The sequence below is a fragment of the Poecilia formosa genome, unplaced genomic scaffold, assembly GCF_000485575.1.
Source record: "Poecilia formosa unplaced genomic scaffold, Poecilia_formosa-5.1.2 Scaffold28, whole genome shotgun sequence".
Lineage (NCBI taxonomy): Eukaryota > Metazoa > Chordata > Actinopteri > Cyprinodontiformes > Poeciliidae > Poecilia > Poecilia formosa.
In genome coordinates this window covers 2,096,753-2,119,473 of record NW_006799967.1, presented here as the reverse complement: position 1 = coordinate 2,119,473, position 22,721 = coordinate 2,096,753, and the positions used below count along the sequence as shown (strand labels likewise).

At 39.8% G+C, this 22,721-nt stretch overlaps 1 protein-coding gene across 29 annotated transcripts in view; it reads right to left on the bottom strand.

Annotated features, from left to right (window-relative positions):
* The window catches only part of fnbp1b (formin binding protein 1b), a 61,629-nt gene that overhangs the window by 3,629 nt on the left and 35,279 nt on the right, over window positions 1–22,721 (bottom strand). For 8 of the 29 annotated variants that reach the window (XR_001661706.1, XM_016669874.1, XM_016669871.1 and 5 more), the window contains exons 6-18: window positions 20,698–20,802; window positions 18,329–18,343; window positions 16,273–16,401; window positions 16,048–16,194; window positions 13,174–13,365; window positions 10,156–10,344; window positions 7,211–7,303; window positions 4,812–4,826; window positions 4,480–4,515; window positions 1,994–2,103; window positions 1,765–1,897; window positions 1,177–1,298; window positions 872–1,059 (exon numbers count right to left, since the gene is read on the bottom strand). Coding sequence is in view for 28 of the 29 variants with exons in the window: in XM_016669874.1 (XP_016525360.1) it covers window positions 872–1,059; window positions 1,177–1,298; window positions 1,765–1,897; window positions 1,994–2,103; window positions 4,480–4,515; window positions 4,812–4,826; window positions 7,211–7,303; window positions 10,156–10,344; window positions 13,174–13,365; window positions 16,048–16,194; window positions 16,273–16,401; window positions 18,329–18,343; window positions 20,698–20,802 (1,474 nt within the window). In the remaining variant the exon portion in view is untranslated. The remainder of the gene's footprint in view (window positions 1–871; window positions 1,060–1,176; window positions 1,299–1,764; window positions 1,898–1,993; window positions 2,104–4,479; window positions 4,516–4,811; window positions 4,827–7,210; window positions 7,304–10,155; window positions 10,345–13,173; window positions 13,366–16,047; window positions 16,195–16,272; window positions 16,402–18,328; window positions 18,344–20,697; window positions 20,803–22,721) is intronic. The other 21 variants (XM_016669861.1, XM_016669869.1, XM_016669863.1 and 18 more) reach the window with 21 other exon arrangements.

The following is a 22,721-nucleotide window of genomic DNA, read 5'->3' as shown; positions in this document are numbered from 1 at the left end:
CTATCAAAGGAGGTTGAAAACAGATGAAAGAGTCACTTTTTAAGATTTATTTATAATGCACTTTTATGTTTATGTCTAATTTTCCTCGTAACTTGTGGTGGTCTACCACATAAGTCCTATAAATACATGGACATTGCGGAGAAGTTTTAAAATCAGTAAAAACAGCTTAGTTAACAGCTGTGCATTTCAAGCTTTTATGGAACTAAAACAGAGCGAATTGTTCCAAATTGATCTCAATGTCTTTGAAAATAGACATTTATGGAGAAAGTTAAGCTTTGGAGAGTTTATGTTATACCCCTAAAAACGCAAAAATGACAATTTACTGCTGAAAGGCTGGACTTGAATAAAAGAGCACAATGAGACTTTGCACCAAGGCATGAAGGGTTAGAATTGGTTGGAATGCAAAACATTTGAAATGTAAAATAAAGGTAACCACTAATATGAACAGCAAAATGTTTCTTTTTGATGTTATGTCAGCAGTCTATAATACAGACCAACTACAAGTAGATGCATCTTTTTTTTTTCAGATGACTAAAGCTTCTTTTTCACTCTTAGGAAGAATTTAACATTTTTTGTGAAAGGAAGCCAATAGAATTTCACCTTTACCAAGTGGGATTTTTGTACCAAACAGCTCAGGATAGTTTGAAAAAGAGGAAGAGAAAAAGGTCTACTTTTTATTCACATCCCTCCTCCACACATTTCCACAGAAACATCACACCCTCCGCCTCCTCGGTCGACAGAATCGTGCATGTCCACATCCTTCACACTTACATCATTTCCACAAATGGCAGGCCTTTCCCGGCATCCAACCAATACCGGTTATGTGTGTGTATCCCCAAACTATGTCTTACACTTCAGGGCGGCGTGTTACCTTCAAAAGGGTACAGCGCTTTGCAGGTGCCGATGGTGGCCAGCGGCTCGTCGTCGTCGTCAAATTCCTCGTCGTCCGGCATGGTGGTGGGGATGGTGTTGGGGTTGGGGGTGGGATTGATGTTGGCTTTGACCTGAGTTTCTGTATTCTGCTCCTCTGTGTAGCTGCCATCCGGGCTGCTCAGGGGCCAACACACACATTAAACATACAGTGAAAACATTTGCAGCTTCCTTCCACACACAAAAAAAGAGCTTCATCTGATTTTTGTTGGGCACAGGACTCATGTTTGTCTGAGTATGCCATACCTCTCTCTATCTTGCGCACAGTTGTTGCTCACTGCTATGTTGCTCTGAGTCTCGTAAAGTCCGCTTCTACGGTGCGAGTCGCTCTTCGAAGGCATCCTCTCCTCTACTTCCGCTAACCAGCCCTGAAAAACAGATGCATTGACTCAAAGGCGCTATCCAGAAATTTTACACAAGATTAGCGATACTTCATAAAAAAGTTGTGTAGGTAAAAGCAGGAAGTACAGCGGAGTAAAACTACTTCTAAAAGTACAAGTTATTCAAGCAAATGTAACTGAATAAACTAGTCACTACCCAACTCTGTTAAATGTATAAAAGTTTCTGATGCGCAATGACAAGAGGTTGAAACAGTTTTGCATACTCCTGCAAGGCATTATGGTGATTTAAAATGACGAGTTCCCTTTTTAAATGAGGCTGTTGCCGACCGCTCAGGCTGCATCCACATCTTGTCCTAATATGGACAGGGTTAGCATTTGGACCGAACCCAGCTTTAGCGCCTCATTTTTTTACTGCTCTGAATGTACAAACATCCCTGCTCCACCAACATTAACACTGAAGAGAGCTGAGAGCTGCGTCTGGCTCTGGACTAACCTCAAACTTCTGCACTTCAGCCTGGAGCTTCTCGATGTTCTGGGCTATTTCCGTCAGCCGGGGGTCCACGCTGGTCGGGTCGCCCATCTGGGGGTTCTTTATGTACACGTCTTTCATCTTGGTCAGTGCATCCCTGGAAAGGAGGAAGCAAATCGAAGTCATTGTCGTACGGATAAAAGACTCAAAATTCAATGTGTTTTTTTTTTTTATTACTATTAAAAAGAAAAACCTCTGGTCCATCTCTTTGTGAATATCTTTATTGAGGTCGTCAATCTTGCCCTGCAGTTTCTTCCTCCTTTGCTCTGGTGGCAGATGACTGAAGTCCTCTGGTCCAGATCCCTAATGGACAAGAAGAAGCAGGAAAAAAAGGGAGACAGAAAGATAAGGGGACATACAATTTCGTAAGAATACGAAAAATTGGCAGTCTACCATTTGTGAGCTGCTGTTTCCAGAGTAACCTTGTCTAGGCAGATGCAGTGTCTCCATTTACCAAACGCCAGAAAAGGCAACGCTTTTAAGTTCTGGTCCAGTTACACGGCTCGGTAAAATGAGACACTGCAGCCGCTCTTTAACACAGTGAGAACTAAAGATTAGATGTTTGCCTGTGTAAAGGCTTTTGAGGACGTTCACCTGTTCAGTCGCCACTTCTAATCTAGCACTCTGAGAATGTGGCGGAAGTGTGAGTTGGCTAATGGGTTTCAAACTGCGTGATTGCTCTCTGACGGGACCAAATGCTCCTGATGTGGAGGTTAGGGGAGTGTAGAAGGTTTTATGATCATTTCCAGTCTGTATTATCATTTTATTAATTTTTTTTGCTGCAGAATGAGTCACAGTGGAGAACATTATGTCAAACTATTCTGGATAGATTAAGTCACAATATATGAAGCTAATAAAACATAAAAAAATAAAACAATATAAATTCTGGTGAATTTTTTTTATAGCATGTTCTCTGCTTTAACTTTTCATAAATTAAAAGACCTCTCTTTTTAAAGACAACTTATATTTTTTGATAACTATCAACTTCAGAAAATTTGTCATCATTTTTAAAAGTAACTAATTTTCTGTTTTCAAAAAAAATAAAAACAAACTTGCAGAAAAGAATACTTAAGTCGGATGTTGAAATTTATAAAAAATGAAAGAAAGCACAATTTCCAACTTGATGACAAAAAAAAACTAGATTTAAAATAACAGTATTTGTAGTGTCATTCTGTCATGGAAAATCTATTTATCACATAAAGAAAACCAGCATTTGTTATTAAATCTACATTTTGCAACATTAATTTCATGAATTGATTCTGTATAAATTCAAGCTAAAGTTAAGAGCCATTGTGAAAGACCCAATGAGCCACTTGGGGCCTATGGAGCCACAGGTTGCAGACTAGTGGCTTAGACCAGGAAGGTAAAGATCCAGGAGGATCGAACAATTTAACATCTTCTACAGAGGAATAGCTAAAGTTCTGTTTCTCTGTAAAATGTTATGAAACAAGACTCAAACTATAAGCAAAGGTGGGTTGCACAAGTGCTAAATAATTCTGTCACTGTTGATTCAGTGTGGACTGAAGAGGTGAAGACTTGTGGTGGGTCTCTCAGGCAGCTGGAGCTACACACTGGAGGTCGATTACAGCAGCTAGATCAATACAGGAACCTTACCCTTCCTCCCCGTATCACCATGCAACACTTAACCCGGCATGCAACATAACAAACATCCGTCAGTTATCATGCAGGGACGCCATGCGTCTTCATGAATTAGAGCTCACAAATCTTCAGGATGAAAATGCTAAGATGAGGTTTAACTCTATGTGCTAATTCTAAAGAGATATTTGGTCATTTTACATTTTCTTTGGACTGAATCTGTTGGTTAGATCGTTCTGCATGGAATCAAACAACCCAAAGCATTCACAGAAACTGGAGTCCCTTTTGAAGTCAGCTTAAAGGAGGTCATATTTTTGGGGGAAATACATTTTCTTTTCAATAGTCTTGTTGTACAAAACACTCAACTCCCCAGTGTCACATTTTAGCATACAGGTGTCCTGAATTTGAATGGAAGTCATTACATTAAAATGATAGCTATGACATCGGGTATAGTTCAAGTTTGCATAGCCATTGATTGCTTCCGCTTTTTGTCTTGTTACAACTGCATTGAGACCCACACAAAGTATTTCATCACTGAGAAGCGATACTCAAATATTTATGCTAATTAAAATCTGAAAAGTGTGGTTTGTCTGTTCGTCTCATTTTCAAATGGGAAGCATTGTCCCGAAGACGTTAAAAGTGACCCTAAGGACAGTAGACAAAGCGTCATGATGAACATAAGCTGGGAATAAGATGGCAAAAGACTCAATTTCCTGTATGCTAAATATATGGATAGAACTGATTTCTTTCCTTTTTTATTTAGAAATGAAAAAGTATTTCCCAAAACTGTTTTATTAGAAAACAGTTTTGAATAGAAAATAGCATCTCATTCACAGAAATATTATAATCAAGTTGATTTTCTTCGTAAGCATGCCCACCAGACGAGGTTTCTTGTGTTAGAAACGTTTCTTGTGTTAGAAACGAAATACTACAAAAGTACCGGCATGCAGTGTGAGAACATGAGACGACACCTTCTAATTTCAGTCGGATTAGTACTTGTTACGGAGATCTAACAATTTGCTCCAGACAGTGAGGATTACAGGGGCAGACTAACGGGTAAAAACACAGAGTAAATGTGATCACCTCAATGAGACTCCGGACGTGGGAATTGAGTGTGATCTGCACCACAGACACGTTTCGGGAGAGACAGGACGAGAACACAACCACAACGTAAACGAAACAAAAAAAGCACAAAAACGACAAAAAAATAAAATAAAATGGCACACAGATGACATAAATTTCAGGTTCACTGTTATGTCGCTGCAAATTAATTTCACAATTAACTCATATTCAAAGCAAAAACAAACGGAGCACAACAAAAAGTAAATTATTAAATTGTTACAGGGCGGGGGAGGTGACATGCGTGCTTCGGTCATGCCTCTAACGGGATGTGCAGTTTATACGGTCATGCTTACCAGCTTGAGAGAAAGCTTCATGGGAAGGGACAGGGGAGAGAAAAAAAATGGCGAGGAGCAGGAAGGGAGAAAGAGACAACAGATAAACGTCAGCACCAAGTGAAACATCACAGCCATTTGTTCTCCCAAAACAAAGAAGAAATAAAAACACTTTACCTTCATTTCATAATAATGCTGTATTGTGTCAGACTGCACCACATGAGGGAAAGAGAGCACTGAACGATTTGACTTTACTGAAAACACAGCTGTGGCATAAATAAGCCCTTTCAGAAATTATTTGACTTATAAAGCCTGTCCTCTCTTTTCCAAAGTGGTGAAGTTTAACATTGATGTATTAATGGAACATGAGAGGTACAACAGCAGGAGGGGGGAGAAAAAAAAAAGCCCACCTACAGCATGAAGCATGCACAATGAGATCAATTTAAAGTGATGACAGATGAATGCAAACGCAGAGATGAGAAGTAAACAGAGGTGAAGGGATTCGTTTTGTTTTTTTGTTTTTTTCTTTTACTTGTCTGTCACGACTGACTGTTGATGTAGTGACACACAGGGGACAGCAGAGGGCGCCAAAAAGCCAGTGTTCACATTTTGCAGGTCTGCGTGTTGACATGGAGGCAGCAAATGAACACAGACAGGCTGGAGACTTGGTCAAATTCACAGTTGTTGGGAAGAAAAATTAAATTACACATGAGAATAATTATGAACTGAAATTAACAGAAAAAAAAGAAAGGATTTAACTCAAAGTTGTTTTTCTTTTATATGTATATATGATTGGCTGAGTGATTTGTGGAGCAGGTACTGTTGGGGTAACAACCATTGGCTGGTAGAGCTGGAGCAGATGACTTGTAATCCTGTTACAGGCTCGCGTACTGACAAGCTCTCATTAGTCCTCTAATCAAGTCATCCAGCTGGAATGGCTTGTTATGATCCTCACTGCAAAGCCCTGGAAGACTCACCTCACCTTCACACGCATTAATTGCTCTCACATACTCCAAGAGATTTCCGGATGTGGGTAAATCTACGTCGCATATGTCATTTACAGTTTAAAAACACCTGCTGTATTGGTGAAATGTTTCAATGTGGTCACCATTGGCACGAATATATTACTTTAAGGCCTTTAAAGGCGCATTTGAATTGCAAATGAAAAGATTCAGACACAGACTACATTTAAAACATTTGCATGCTCAGATTCAAATTTGTTAAGTCAAAACTGGTTTCCTCTAGGATTTTTTTCAGTCATGGCAGTGGGCTGACTGGGGAATTGGGTGATTAATATTATAATCAGGGAGCCTTCACAATACATCAGAAACATTACGCATGATGGCCAAACTATATTAATTAACTGTGTTGCTGTCGTTCAAATGTAACTCGCATTACATTTAAATTCCTGATTTAAGCTGCAATTTATGCCCATGATGTGCATGAAACTTCTCAGCGGCAATTGCTGCAACAGTATGAACAACTAGGTAAATTATGGCTTCAGTGGAAATGTAAAAGGGAAGTTGTTGACAGGTAATTTAAAAGTTGGATGGATTACATGGACAAAAAGTTGTGACATTTAGCTTTCAGAGTGCATCTGCCTTGCTTCATGTGTTTAATGACAACCTATTACATCCTGAAGCTTTACGGTAACTGATTATGTAATAAGTGCTGCAAATATTAGCAATCAATGTGCAACCTAGCATACAGTTTAACGTTTACTTTAAACTCCAGACAGACACATATATACAAGTATATCATGGCTTTTGCAGACAGACAGCATTGCTGTAGTATGGGACACCAGCACACAGAAAGCCCTGGAGGGGTGAATTCTTGGCACTGCGGGCTGAAGCCTGATCCAAAGTGTGACTAACACCTTGTCCAAACATGCATCTCCACAGGACGTTTATTTAGCACACAGTTGGTGAATCCTGAGCGGGATGGCGGTAGCCACACATCCCCACATCCACAATCTCCGCACATCCTCAGGTGCTTGCGACACTTTGTGAATTGACCCCTTTTTACAGATACGGAGCAGGGGGGAAGCCCTCCACCTCCAAGACAGCTGCAGGACACTGCAACACCCCAAGCTGATAACATGTGATGAGGGATGAGATCATCATCTTCTCCGATCATTCGTCTCAATCCCAACATGTGACACAGCCATGTGATGAACACGGAGCCAGATGCAGACACTAGCCTCCTTTGTGAGGTTGTTTTGCCTCATTAATCGGGACCAATGGTCTCCTCACATCACTTAAGGAAAAAAAAAAAAAGAGGCTACTGCCTGCTTTTCGTGTGGCCTTACTCATCACACACACGCTCGCTCTCGATACTCATTCGCTCTCTCCGCAGACATGTATAAACGTGGTGGGATACTCACTGTCTCCTAACGTAAAACTCAAAACACGCACACTTACAACATATTGCCTTGCTTCGAAAGCATATGTGGGTTGACCCAGAGTCCTCTTCATGAGCTCTTTGTGATAAATGAGCGAGCGCGGGGACTGCTGCTGTAGTGGCAGTCAGAGAGAGTAGAGCTTAAAGTCAGGAAAACAAGACCTTAATGAGTGCTTGCCTTATGAGATGGCACCTAAAGCACAAACCTGCTCTTTCTACTTCCGTAACAACAAACATGCAGTGACAACGGATGGATTAGATAGCTTAATATGCAGCACACAGAGGGCTCTCCTGCAGGGGGTGCACATCTTTCCACTGTGCACAACTATCCCACCTCCACAGGCGCTTTAATCTCCAGTGTAACACTGTGTTCTCCTTGCAGGAAGCGGGCAGAGAAACAAAATCGTTCCTATTGACTTTCATATAAACACTGAATAATACTAGAATTGGGTGTTGAAGCTAGATCTCTCTTTGATCAATTTCTCCACAAAGGTTTCTTTATTATAAAGATGTTTCTAATGGCATTAAAGGCAAGTAAAGCAATATTTCTTATTTCATATAAACATTTAAATAAATGCGACATATACAAGGTAGCAGCCCACAAAAGTGATGAATGGATTGACAAATGACAATTGGCATCAGTGTTTCACTACGTTTTTGCCTGGATCTACACCGTCCCATCACATATGAAAAGCTATTATGTTCATAAAATCGTATTAGAAACATATTGTGCTTCACAGGGCTACATTTTGTTATTCTTAAATGAAATAATTAACAAAGAGCTTGCTGAACTACCCTTATCCAGCACCTTATAAAAGTGTTTATACTCCTTTAACTTTATTCCCCCATTTTGTCACCTTATACCACATACCTGATTTTGTTTTACATTCAATTATATGGGAAAGTTTCAAAAATTATAAAGTTTTTGTGGTTTGTTAAAAAAATAAATAAATAAAAATAGTGATTTTCAAAATGGAAAAAACAAGCTTTGATTTAGTAACAAGAAGTGTGTTCGCACCTGTAGCTATAAAGAAATGTTAGAACAGATTCTGCCACTGAGATTTGTACGGTGTCCTCCAGGGTTAGTTTACAAATTTCCTTAATAGCTAATTTTCTCCCAAACAGAAGGTCTTTAAATTACAAAAAAAAAAAGTCTAAATTCAACACGTAGCTACATATTGAACCTCGCCACTAGACGAGAAAGTCTGAAAACCTTATTTCCTTTAACACCACTCCAAGCCTCCCCAGGAACCTTCAGCTTTCTAATTCGATCACTTGAAGATCCGAAAACAATGCCTGCAATTTATCTCTGATCTTTTTTTCTTTTAAAGTCTCTCTTCTTGAAAGTTGTTGTGGCACTTCCGCTTTCGGAAGAACGTGCACTTCCTGCTACATGCGCCCAGAGTCAGAAAAACTACACACTTCCCTCTTCTCTGCGCTCCCTACCGTCATTTCCTCCTCAGTGATATCCACAACCCAGCCTGTTGTCCCACGCTTGTTCTTTTCCAGGTCATGTTTGCATTTAGGTTTTTACTGTGGGTACACGCTGTCCTTTTAAGTCACGAACACATACAAAGAAAAAAAAATATGACAATTGTTTGCCCGGAAGGAACATTAAAAACGACCGCCTTGTTCCTGAGGTCAGGGAGAGCTGGCTATGGGAGGGAGTGGTCGCATGACAGGAAAGTAGCTGTGACCTTCCCTAGTGACCGTCACCCAGTATCTCCACTGCAACTCCAGCTAGGACTGTAGAACAGGAACTGGTGGTGACATAAACCAGGACACCGGGTTGGTGCTGATAAAAACCACCCACCTAACAGCCTTTCTAAACCTCCTCTCCTGACCCTTTTCCATCACTCCACTCTTATCATAAACTCACGTTCTTTGTGTTCTGTCTTTCATATCTCGTGCATCAAAGCAAAGCTAAAACAATCTGACTCCAACATAGACTGCAGAGTGAGTCGCACAGAGGAGGTGGGGGGGAACCACTGCAGTCTCCATGCTACCGCCAGGAACGGCTCAGGCGTTTTGCATATTTCTGTCGGAGGAGGAGGGGGAGCGGGAGAGGGAAGGAGAGAGGGTCTGTCGCTGTGAGCGCAGTTAATATGAAATGTGAAGGGGACAAGATGAAGAGACTGTCGGTGAGTCAGATGAGTAACGGGGACTGGTGACGATGCACCACAGAAGCACGCAAGTGAAGCGGAGAAGCTGAGCACTGCATGAGAGAAGCTAATTACACGATTTAAGTTCTTGTCAGATAATTTCAAAATTTGTTTTCAAATAATACACATTCAGATTGCATTGTTTTCAAATTGGCATAATAAAACTACTGTGCTTTGCAAACATATTCAAACCCTTGTAATTTTTTACGCATGAAAAAAATTTGATGTTGTAACTTAAGGTAGGGCTTAACTGAAACGGTGCATAACATGGGAAAATGTTTTGTTACAAGTGAAATAATCCAGTGGAACTAGTACTTTTTAAAATAAATATTAAGGAATTAATTACTTGAAACAAGCTCCTATATCTTGCTGAAAAGATGCATGTAAGTTTGTTTTGTGCTAAGATAATTACAATAGAAACTAGACCAAAAATACTTGGTAAGAATTTGTGTTTTTGCAGTTTACTAAGTAGGTGATTTCTGATTGCACTTAATTTTATTTAGGGGTATTAGTATAAAAGAGGCTGAATACAAATTAAAAGCAGATTTAATTTCATGAGAAAAAAATTTGTAAAATCTTTGGAGCATTTTACATCAGAAATATCTATAACTTTTTTTTAAGTCTATTACGAAAAAAAAAAAAAAAAGCTGTAATGCAACAAAATGGGGAAAAATTCATCGGGTTTGAAAAAGGTTTGCGTCACTTCGCTCAAACAGTGCAGCAGGTGCAGAGCTCAGGTACAGGTGTGGACACACACGCACTCATATAAACACATGCACAAAGCTCGCTGGACACACACTTACCCCTCGCCTCAGGCTCCGGAGGCAGTGCATTTTGGGTTTGGAGGCCATGAAGTCGTTGAGGCGGTGGGAGAGGGGCTCCTTGTGCTGCTTGGGAGACTGGGGGTCGTTGGGAACAGCAGAGGGTGAGGGCAGGGATGAGGCTGGGGGGGCAGGTGGGGGCTGACGGGGGGACGTTAACAGGGAGATAAGCTACCAGTGTGAGAGGGAGCCGTTTCGAAAAGGAGAAGGAAGAAAAACATGGAAGAAGAAGAAGAAGGGGGCGAGAATCCAACGAAAAAAAGACAAAGGAGGAAAAGGAGGGAACACAAAACGAAATAAATAAGCCTCCTACAAATATTAAAAAATAAACACACAACAAAAAAAAGCCAAACAGAACGTAAAAGACAACCAAAGGAATGCCAAACCCAGTGTATGAGTGCTTATGTTGTGGGAACAAAGTAACAGTTAAAACATATAAAACCAAGCAAAAGATAAACTGTTAAAAAGAACAAAACGATCAGCGTGAGTTCAGGGTGCAAAGCAAGCAGCTGCGACAAAGCAAAGAGTTTGAATCGAAGCGCATGCCGGATTCCATTTTAGAGATCCTTTATCTGCGTTTTTCTTTTTTTTTTTCTCTCTCTCTTCAATCAAAACGGAGCAAATTACTACATCCCAGAGGAAATTCATCACTGAATCTCAGGTCATCAAGAGACAGAGCTAATTGTGCCTTTTTCTGTCCTCAAACCTCAGACCAACTGGTTCAGATGTGAGACGATGAAGCAGTGACAAGTTTCTAGACACGATAATGCACATGCAGAGACAGATTACGTAGACAGAGTGCTTTTGTTTCTTTTCAATTAGAAGAAATTACTTGCAGCTCTTTTTGTGTGTCTGTTATGCCTGCATGCAGATATTTGTGGTGTTTAAATCAGAGATGCACAGAGAAATTGGTTTGTGATCAGAAACTACTGATTTCTAGCTTTACCCAACTTGTCAAACTCCAAAAGTCTATATTTTTTCGGTTGGTGAACGTGCCATCGCTAAGAGCTAATAGGCTAAAAACAATCCTGTTACTGAGTGAAGAACAATCGGCACATTTTCAGCATTGTGAAGATTGTAACAAGCCATTTAATGAAGAATATTGTTTTTTTAATTAAGGTTGTGCTGAGCATTCACTCACGAGAAAGCAGGACTGTCAGCAAATAACAGGAAGACTGAGCTTGTTCCATAAGTATTTATGTTTGGTCTTTTTAACTTTCGATCTCTCCATGTATGATACTGACTACTAGATTTAGAAATTATGGTGTCTTGAGAAATTTTGTAATTAAGGTAACAATGAACATTGTCTAAGGCAGTGCTTCTCAATTCCGGCCCTCAGGCCCCCTGCTCTGCATGTTTTAGATGTGCCTCTGTACCAGAACAGCTGATTCAAATGATTGCATGACCATCAAGTACTGCAGAAGTCTGTTAATCACCCGCAGATTCAATCCAGGTGTGTGGCAGAAGGGAAACACTTAAAACATGCAGGGCAGGGGGGCCTGAGGACCAGAATTGAGAAACACTGGTCTAAGGAATATACACAGTTCAGAGATATTGGTCCTGATCACAAATATTCTGGTAAATGCAACTAAACTGTGCATTACTTTTTCAGGCCAATGGTGAGAAATCATCTCCGTTTCTATAAACAGTCAGTGCCTCCAGAAGAGCAAATGTCACTTTTTGTTTCTTGCCAAGTCTCAGCCTTTCTTGTTGAGATCAAGAAAGGCTGAGGAAGCAGGGTGGTAGAAGAAATGCTGTCACCTGCAGGAGGGAGTTTGCAGGTTTCTTTTGTTTTGTATTTACTGTTTGTACTTTTTTGTGTTTATTGATAAATTTGTTGTAGTTCGGCCATTTTAACCTTGTTTTTGTACAACCTTTGTTTTTAGCAAGAGAAATTATCCATTATCCAGGGACGACGGATGAAAAATATCATTTTGGCTAATTCTGGCACATTTACAGAAATGTTAATTAATGTTTTAGTGCAATGTTTCCCCAGGATAAATTGCATTTCTAAATTAGAACCAATGTCTTTGATCATTTCTGCACAAAATTTCCAAATAGACTCACAGCTATGTACCGGCATGAAAAAACTCAGGTATCTGTTGCTTTTACATGAATTTCCACGATTGTGCAGTCTTGAAAAACTGGAGGAACTGAATAGTTAATGACCACTTGTATAGCTATATAAGAATCATGTCTCCCAAGTCAAAATCACCTAAAATAAACATAAACGGGTAAAAGCTTTACAAAAACCAGACATTGGCCACAAAAACTCAGACTGGTGCATCTCTAGTTTAAATACCTTTCCATAAGGTTACATAGAGTAGATCACACTAGTGTCTATGATTTTTTTTTTTTGGCCAAACACACTCACACTCATACACACGATTACTCAATTACCTTCTTGACTACTTTAATTATTAACAGTGCTACCAGCCCATTAGACAGCCAAAGGTCAGATTTAGAGTTCATAAGCCAGAACCAGAAAACTTCATGAAACTGATGACCAGTGGAAACGAAGAGGGTAAAAAGGAGAGTGTTACTTCAGATTGGACAGTGGGTTATCATCTGCCAGTTGAGTCCGCCCATTGAGCAAAGATAGAAATCCATTAGTGTGTGTTATAAAAAAAATAAAATAAAAAAAAGGGGTGGCCCCAACATCGGTGAGGGTGATTGCGTGGGAGGAGGAGACGGGTGGCAAATAATAACAACCAAAAATGGCAATAGTAACAAAGAACTAGAAAAGAAAATTCACGAGCTTAACACAGTGAACAAATATCGAAAAGCACTAAAGGAAAAAATGCAAGAAAATGATACACTGCAATTAGTGTAGAAAGTCTAACTTGTACTAATTAATTTTCAGGTAATGAGAAAAAAAAAAAATCTGAGATGCCTCCAGCTTTTTGTTCCACTGTATGCTCCAAAAAGAGCAGGCTGACCTCCCGGAGAGAACAATGCATCGAAACGAGTGAGGCTTTTGAGTGTAGCTCCGTGCTTTACCTTGTTCTTGTTCTTAATGAAAGGCCACAGTTTGGGCTTGCTCTTGCCAGCGGGCTTCTCTTTGCCCTCTTTGGCGTTGGACAGGCTGTTCTCGGACACTGTCCTCTTCATGGCCTGACCGTAGTCCTCGAACTCCACGTCGCTCGGTGGCTCAAAGCCAGACTTGTAGGACTCCACCACCTGCTGGGAGTCCTGGAGGGAGACAACGGCCACACTGGTCAATGAAAGTTGTGTTTTTATTTATTTATTTTTTTCTTCAGAAATTTCAGACGTCGCCATAATAACTACATTTTAAATCAAATATGAGCATACTCATTGCATTTTCTCTCACTGTCTTTTTTTTTAAGTCAAGCTAAACTTTAACGAGAGACTATTTTTGGATATTTGCCATGCTTCCTTGGAAATCACATGTTTGGATACATTTCCTAACTATTTGGTAGAATTATATAAATTGTAGGGTTTGGGTCAAATGTTTGTGGTTTCCTTCCTGAAACGTCTCACAGTAGTTTGCTTGAATTCTGGCCCATTCCTCCTGACAGAACTAGTATAACTGAGTCCGGTTTGTAGGTGACTTTGACACCCATTTTCATTAGTTAAACCCTATTTTTTGATATTGTTGGTTTTAAGCCACTTGGTAGCTAATTTGGCACTATTTTTAGTGTCGTTGTCCACTTGAAAGACCCATTTGTGCCGAAGCTTCCACTTTCTAGCTGATGTCTATGGATACTGCTTCAATATTTCCATATATTGTTCTTTCCTCATGAAGCCATCTAGAACTTGTTTTCAGTGGTGGACTTGTGGAGATCCACAGTTTTCTTTCTTTCTTGTCAGATTTGTTTTGATGCTTTTTCCAGGATGTCAGATGAAGCGGTGTGTTTGAAGTGTTGCTTTACACTACACAAACAGGCATGTTTGTGTAAAATGTGAATTAAACTTGCAAAGTCATAGCATCACCATCTGGGCTTTCCCAAATTTTCATGGAATAGTAACTCAGTAGATTTAAACCTCTAAATTTAAAGGAAGTAAAGATATCTCTTAAAGATTCCAACTCAAAAATATCTGAATTAGACTGTATTTTTCTTGCTTAAAACACACACACACACACACACACACACACATCCTGAAATTCAGTTTGTTGGTGAAAAAAAAAAAAAAAAAAGACGGAAAACCTCCAGGAACACCATCACTGCGAACCACAAACACAGGAAGAAGCTTGTGAATCAGTTGCAACAGACAACGAACTATTGGAGCTGATAAGACAGTCTGTCTGGAGTTCAACAGGATCAAGGTTTGAAAATCTGCTATCTCCTTATACAGTATGACAGAAGAATAATACCAGAGTGGAGGAGAGACAGAGGAGGAAGCATGTGATATGTCATCCTCGGCCATTGTTTACTTCAGCAGAACAGTTTCAGGCCGGAGTTGTCTCCCTGGAGCTCACTCACGATGGGATCTCTGGGAATAGTCACCTTTTTTTTCCCCGTCATACACCAAGCACCTAGTATATGATGTCCTGATTTATGACACAGTTATTTTTTTTCAATATTCAAGTTCTAGAGACCACAAATTAGTGACAGAACTTCAGCCAACAAATACGCTCTGGCCTTAAAGAGATATTAGAGCTGAGACACTTTCCAACACGATATGGTGACCAGAAGACAACGATGGCCTTGAATTTGACACAGAGCAGAGACACAGAGCAGATTTTACAAACTCAGCTGTAACATAACATCCGTCAACTACAGACTCTGTTAAAAAGTTCATAAATCTAAAACATTTTAAAAATGTCCCTTTAAAAGTGCCATCTACTGCAGCTCGATACCGACTACTATTTTCATAGAATCCAACTTTCAAAGATCCAATGAGATGGACTTCTAGAAATAAAGTTGCATTTTAAATACTTTGGCAAAAAACAGTAACCACCGCATCTGATTCGGCTTCCAAAATAATCTAGATAGTTTGGAGCAGATCTGTTCCATAACTAGAATTATTTCAAAAGCCGATCAAAAATTATGTGAAAGTTTCTTAGCTTTGTATCATTTAGTTTCATAAGACATCAATCCCTCCTCTAAACAACTAATGTGAATTTAGGGCTTTGTTAAAAATTCCCAATCTAAAAGCCAAACCCAAGATAATCCTTCTGGCATCATACAGTCCTTTTTTTTTTTTTTCAGTTCTTGGAAAGCTCTCCCCCTAAAGGCACAGAGGATGTTCCCACACGTCTTCTGCTACGATGTGGATGTCTCTTAATCACAAGTTCAGTGAACTTTTTCTGCATAATAACAAGTGACCTTTTAGCTGAGACCACTGAGTGTAATCTTCAACATAGAGAATCAGGCGCATTCTCCATGTGCACTGCCAAAACACAAAATCTTAACATGTAGTTTTAACCTAGTTTCTAGTGCAAATGTCTTAGAACATGACATAAAACAAAACTAACTTATTTTTCAGCAAAAAATAGGAGTTTGTTTTAAGTCAATAATTCCTTAATATTGATGAAGTTACTTGTAAGTTAGTTTTGTCTTATTTCAAGTGTGCCAAGATATTTTCATTAGAAACTGGACCGAAAATACTTTGTAAGATTTGTGCACAATCTATTAAAGTTGTTAGTTTTCTTTTCATAAAAATAAGAGTGTTTGCTCATCCACAATAACGCCTTAAAAAGTTCCAAAATCACCTTGTAATTCACATTTTATCTCATTCTAAAGCACCACCCAGAGTCCAATTCCACTTGCACACTTCTTGTTTTAGTGCCACCCTAACAGACAGTGTGTGGGTTGTAACCGGCAGCCTGGTTACTTAGCCTGGTTGAGAGAGTAATATGCCCCACATGGGGGCGTCTGTGTGCACAGACAGATGACGCCGTACACTCACAGTCTTGGGCTCGATGGACTCGGCGGCTGTAGTCATGCCGTCTAAACATTTCCCCACGATGGGCAGCACTTGGCGGTCCACCTCTGCGAACGTCTTCATGCACGCTCCTATTCTCTCGATCCTTTTCTCCTCCATGTCTTGAAGTTTCTGCAATTCAACGCAGGTGTGAGGCGACTTGCGCTTGCACGCGGATGCTAGTTTATGCAGCTGTCATGTCGTATTTACCTGAAATATGTTGGGAATTATTGTGTGGTAATGATCGTTCTGCTCCTGGTTGAACTTTTGCAGGTAGGACGAGTAATCGCCCTTGCTGTCAGAAGCCATCTGGTGCCTCATCTGAGCTTGCTGTCGTGCCTGCAGGATGGAGAAAATAAAACAAAAACAAAAAAACATTACACTCAGACGTGAACAGTGTGAATATCTCTTTGCTAATCCTGCGTGTTGATATGGATGTATGGGTTAAACACAAACAACAACAAAAAAAACCTACATTTCTATTTGTGAGGCTGGGTCACTGACAAACACATAAACAGGAAGCACATGGACCCACAGAGACAGGTGGAAATCCATGTCAGGAAGTGGCTGCGGCCTTAACCGTATGTAGGCCAGAACAAATATATATATTTATATAAAAAAGATGGCAGAATTGGAGGATTTGGATTTGACTGCCTGCCCTATCTGGCCATGATGTTGATTATTTTAGGCTAGTTTAGAGTAAGGGAAGCAGGCAGACAGTCAGAAACTCAGCAGGAGCAGGCTATTACTGACCAAAAGGGAGCAGATGGAGATGAGATAATCTCTGCTAGACTGTGTGGTGTTTGTGTGTGTGTGTGTGTGTGTGTGTGTGTGTGTGCGCGTGTGCGTGTGTACATGCTGCTAAGTACTCATATCTGTTTCCTCTTTCCGTCAGCTCTGGAGCCCATCCACAAATAAATAGTAGCTGGTAGTCCACAAGAAGACTTACCTTAGCAGCCTGTGATTATGTCTTAACCTCTCACAATAAGCAATTAATTGCATGATTAATTGAAGTTAGCTTGATAATTTACATCTGATGATTAATATTTTGTTATGGTTTCGATTTCAAGTGGTCTTTATCTCTATTTTATTTATAATTTTTGGTTGTTGTGTCATATTTTTGGATAGCTAAAATATACTCCAGTTCTAGTGTGAAGTGATCTTCACAATTAAAGTTTATTGGTCTCTCAGAGGGCAAACTTGCTTTACTACACAATGCAATACATGACTTGAAAATAGTCTCAAACTGACAATATTATCATTTATCACAATAAATACTGGGACAATTTATCGTCCAGCAAAATTTGTTATTGCGAAATACAAACGTATATTTATGAAAAAATAAAAAAAATTAAAAAAAATGCATAGGACAGCTGAGGATACTGATACTAGAGATTAATCTTTTCCAGATATCTATGAGAAAAACTAGACATAAAAAACTGAAAGGAAAGGTTTTTAATTAGTTTTACTTATTTAGTTTGAAGCTTAGCTTAACTTCAGATACTTTGTGAAATACAATTCAAGACACTCAAGAGAAAACCTTTAAGTTAATTCATTTAAACATTTAACATCTCAACTTTGTCGATAAAGAGGGTCATTTTTCAGACAGCAGGAGGTGAAAGTTACAGTTACATCCGCTTTAGAGGGATATGAATACCTAATTTCATTTCGTGGCCCACCCTTCTACCACGTTGTGCTGTGTATGCTTCAATTTTCTTTGTGTGCGTCTTTGTAAATGAACATAAAAGCATTAAAAACAGGAGGGGAACATATAACACTTAAGTGAAATCTACAGAATAGGATATGTGATTTAAAAAAAAACAAAACTGGGTAAGGTTGCTAACTGTATCTGCATGTGAAGCTGAGCTGATGTAGGTGCACGCAAACAGTGCAGATTGTGCTTAGCAACGATGCTGTCATCCCGGTAACAAGGCAGGTAGCATAACTCTGAAACCGGCTGCTGCAGCCGCATCACATCCTGTTGTCATGTTCCGGAAATGGCTCGCTTTGCTCTCGTCTGTGTGCAAGTAATGGTTGAAGCCTCCATCCATCCCGACAGTGTTACCCTTCACTACTGATTCGCTGTGACTTCATTTCTGTTTTGCACATATAAAAAGGCTTGCACGGAAACACGTTCAGCAGAGGACAGCGTTCAAAGCCACTGACAGGACAGGACAGACCTGGCTCAAGCTGTGTGGGCCACAAAGTCGAGACAGTGTGTTTGCGTGTCCGCCACAAACAGAAGCTCTCCGCACGCCGGACCTACCTTGTTCAAGCCTCGCTTCAAGGCGTGGCATAGAATAAATACACAAACACAAACAGAAGGATCGTTAGCCGTCTCCAGCTAAAACAAGATGTTGCCATAGATGCGCGTTCTGAACCACAAAGCTTGCCATCACTTTAAAGAGGAAGTTGATGTGCAGTCATAGCAACCGCTCACAGTAAATACTGGCTTTATTAAACACAGATATGGGCTTTTGGGGGCTCTTACTCATATGTAACAAGAAGTATAACATGCTTCTTTTCTTTTTAGTTAATAATTTGGGGTACTATGTCAGTGTGTGAGAGGCCCAGAGGTGGGCGTGGGGGGTGTGTTCCTAACGGACATGAGACAACCTTTTAAATTGTCTGCGCTGGAAAAGCAAACCCCAAATCAAGACATTTGCTTCCCAGAGGTTGGAAGAAAACAGCAAGAGCCTCTTCAGCTCTGAACAAAACCTCAAAAACCTCAACTCAACAAACAGCAGCTCTTTTGCACAGAAGAACCACATCGGATTTCAGGGGGGAAAAAAAAGCTACTTCTTCTGGAACATTAACCATCCATCTGTTTCCTGAACCTGCTATATCCTGTCATTTACCACGGGAACTATATATGTGTGCAAAATTACACATATTTTCTAATGACAAAAGATTTTGCAAAAAACCTTAAGTTTATAACTTCCATATTGGATTTAAATTGTACTTGCAGGACGACACAAAAATATTCATGGCCCTTGACATGGTTTTGCAGGTTTTACCAACTCAAATTAAGGCTTGTAAAGACCTGAGCGGCACATTAAATGTAAGACCAGCATAAATACGCTAAAGAAAATAAAAATTTTTATTAGTATTGCCAGCCTCTTTTGACGCATGTAGCATCTAACAGGTTGACAATGGAAGTGAGTCGGTGGCAAAGATGAAAATCAGCCAGCCAGATTTACTTTAGACGCTTTGCCTGCTTTGTTTATTAATGTTCTTTATTACTTCCTTCCCGTTTGACAATTACTTCCTGTTTGTTGATCTACCTTATCAAATCCTAGCACATTAAATTGAGGGTTGGGGTTGTAACATGAAGAAAATTGTGGTAACGGATCAAAAGCGCTACAAATATTTTCCCAAAATTAAGCAAAAGATGCAATTTTTACATATTCTGCTGCATAATACTGTTTCCTTCTTTGCCTCCTTGAAACAAAAAGCTGTTCTTTTAACCACAGACATGCTCAAACACAGACTTTTTGGCAAACATCCAAACACAAACTAGTCGCACATTTTGACATGTATTCCCTCCAATGACTAGTAGCTCTCTAAAAAATGAAAAAAAAAAAAGTCTTTCAGAAGACAACAACACACATGATCTGTTCTTAATCAGTGTTAATAACAGTTGAGCTACTTGGCTTTCAGACTCTGCAGTTCTTGGAAGTGACGTCGATATTGTTTTGCATGGATGCAAAACTGTTTCAGGATTTCTTTTGGGCTGGGCCGAACAGCACTGAGAAATGTAGCACATAATAAAGGTGTTAGGCTAGGGTGGTAAATGGCAGTTAAATTAAATGAAAATGAAAACCATATAACTGCAATTCTCTTGGAATCCAAAGCTACCAGGGACAGTGAAGACCAGCTTCTCGATGTGCTGCGCTGCATCTCTCCAGAAGAGTTCAGACTTCCCCTGCGTGTCCCGAGTGCAGAAAGCCTCTTTCTGCCCAGATATATTTGCATAATAATCACGTCCGAACCGTGTCGGCTCAGAGCCCGAGCCCTGTCTCAGCAGCTGATGGAAGCAGCAGGAGCACGCGCCGCTGACCCATGATGCCTTGCGGGCGTGGGAGCTGAGTGGGTTACGGGCAGAGATTCTTGAGGGCTCTTTTAATTGGTCATGACAACAGGAAATGACATCAGCTACAAACCCACGGGGGCCGAGGGGAAGGGACGAATCTGTGAAAACTGGATAGTGACGTTTCATAATATATCTGATGCCATCGAGCTGCACGTCGATTCAGTGTGACGAAAAAGCAACTGCACGGGAGGAATCAACAATTTACCTCAGAACCAACACACACACATACACAAGCGTGGCGTTAACACAGTTGTCTTTGTGACTAAGGCTCATGCAGCGCTGCAGAGTGTTTGGTTGCTTCTCTGCAATGATAATGAGCGCCGAGTTGTGCTACCAGCTTTGTTCAGCAGCAAATCTCTGTGCCGCTAAGACAATGCCAGCTTTGACACAGCATCCCTGGCATCAAACACACAGTCACTCAATCTTTTCGTTTTTGTCTTTCAGGCACAGTGGTATGACAAATTAGGGTTGGGAGGTTAAAATTGGCCAAAAAAAAAAATAAAAAAATGAAGGGATGACTTGCATGACTTGATGACACATACCTTTTCCACATCAGCTTTAGTCACGTTAATGTCAGCGTCCATCTTCTCAAAGTATTGCTGTGCTCTGTCTGCCTCTTTGCAGTCCCTCTCAAACCTTCTTTTACACTGAAATGAGAAGAAATTCAATTGAGTCCTCGTTAACACCCGCTATATTGACCTTTAAATGGGCATAAAACGGGCGTCATAACTTCTACGCGTACGTCATGTATGTTTTATGTACAGCATTGTGCATCGCAAAGGCTAACGTCCGCAGGCTGAAGAATAAACAAATATTCATGGTGGTCATTTGTGGAGAGAGAGAAAAAAAAAACACAAGCATTCATCCAACCCTCTGACCGAACAATCACTGTTTGTAGGGCCAGTGTGCACTCTGAACTGTGCCTCTCCGCCTAACACACAATGGTATCATTGAGCGCAGAGACAAGTTTGAGGAGGGCAAGGCAAGTTATGCATTTCTCTCGCGCTGTTCGTCTCCCTCGTCAAAGGGGCCAGGCGGAGATAAGAAGTGGTTTTCTGGGATTTTTCTCTTGTAAGTCCTTCACTTAGGCTAGAAGGAATAAAAAAAACAATCTTGATTTGTTTTTTTTTCTCTTAGACATTTGTGTTTTAAGGAGAATCTAAAACTCTTGCTGAAATAGTTACTGCTACAGTCCTCTTTGGTGATTTGTCTTTCTTTCCTCACTTACTACATGTTATTGATTTTAATACAGTAAATTTAATTTTTGAAGTAAAATCAGATTGAGATCTCACTATGATAGGAAAAATACTGACATCAAATTTCATATCAGATTGTTTTCTCACTTCTTCCTAACTATTTTTGTCACACAGGTCTAGATTAAATGTGTGAGGTGACATGTGTCATATGGTTTTTGATTAGGAATGTCTTGATCTGATCCCAGATATATAAAAAAAATCTCTTCAAACAATCAGTATTGGAGTCCTTGAAAAAAATTCAACTCCCTATGCATGTTTTTTGTGATTTTTCTTCAGCTGTACCCACAGCAAGCAATCTGGCTGATATATAGATTTTGTGTCTTTTCGCCCTTTACAAAGATGCTTACAATGAAAAAGAGAATGTAATGACTGGTGCAGCAACCAGCAGGATAATGTGTTTGGGCTCCACTCTGTGCCAAGTATCCTCAGTTGTCCCTGGAGAGCTGCAGCTAAAACGCTTGTTAGCAAAATTTGCGCCATTCAAAGCAGGAGAGCAACCTTTACTGTAAGTTATATCTGCATGAAATGAACAGGAACCAAACTAAGATAAGTATTTTACAAACACTGAACATATTAACGTTAGCCTCGCACATTGGCAAACTGTTCTGGTTGAAAACGAGCAAAATATTGATTTGAATGTGTTGCTCTTGATGTTTGATATATATTTAGAAACAAATGATAGAGTTACGCTCACTTTAGCTGATATTTGTCAAAAGATTATAGTAACTTTATTAGCCAAGCTAACTCTGACCTGTAAAATCTCCTGTTGAGACTAAATATATTTTGCTGAGAAGAAAAATGGATAATGCAGATAACCTCTGGAAAACTAATCATCAAGAGGGACACAATATTAGGCCATGTAATAATGATGAATCATAGCAAGTTTAGTTTTTTGGAAGTTTTTTTAGGATTATACATGGCACAAATTTTAATAACTTTACGTCAGGAAATGCCTAATCCTAAATGACTCAGCTAAAAAATGAAAAAAATCCCAATGAAGATCTCAGTAAAAATGTTTTAGTCAGAACTGACTGTGGATGTTTTTAATGTTAATAATTCTAGCATGTTTTAAGGGTTACTGATTGTATCTAGGACTGATGTTCTTAGGTTTGTATGGTGGCACAAAGCAGTAGGCTCTCTTTGTGCCACTGTGATGCCACTCTGGTTCGTATCAAACTCTGGCTATGGACAGGATTAAGGTTTGTTCATAAAAGTAAAACAGACTTGAATCAATAAGACATTTAGCATAAATTTCAAATGCATTTTTCATCGTTTTTTTATATGTGGACATGCAGAAAGTCCCATGGGTT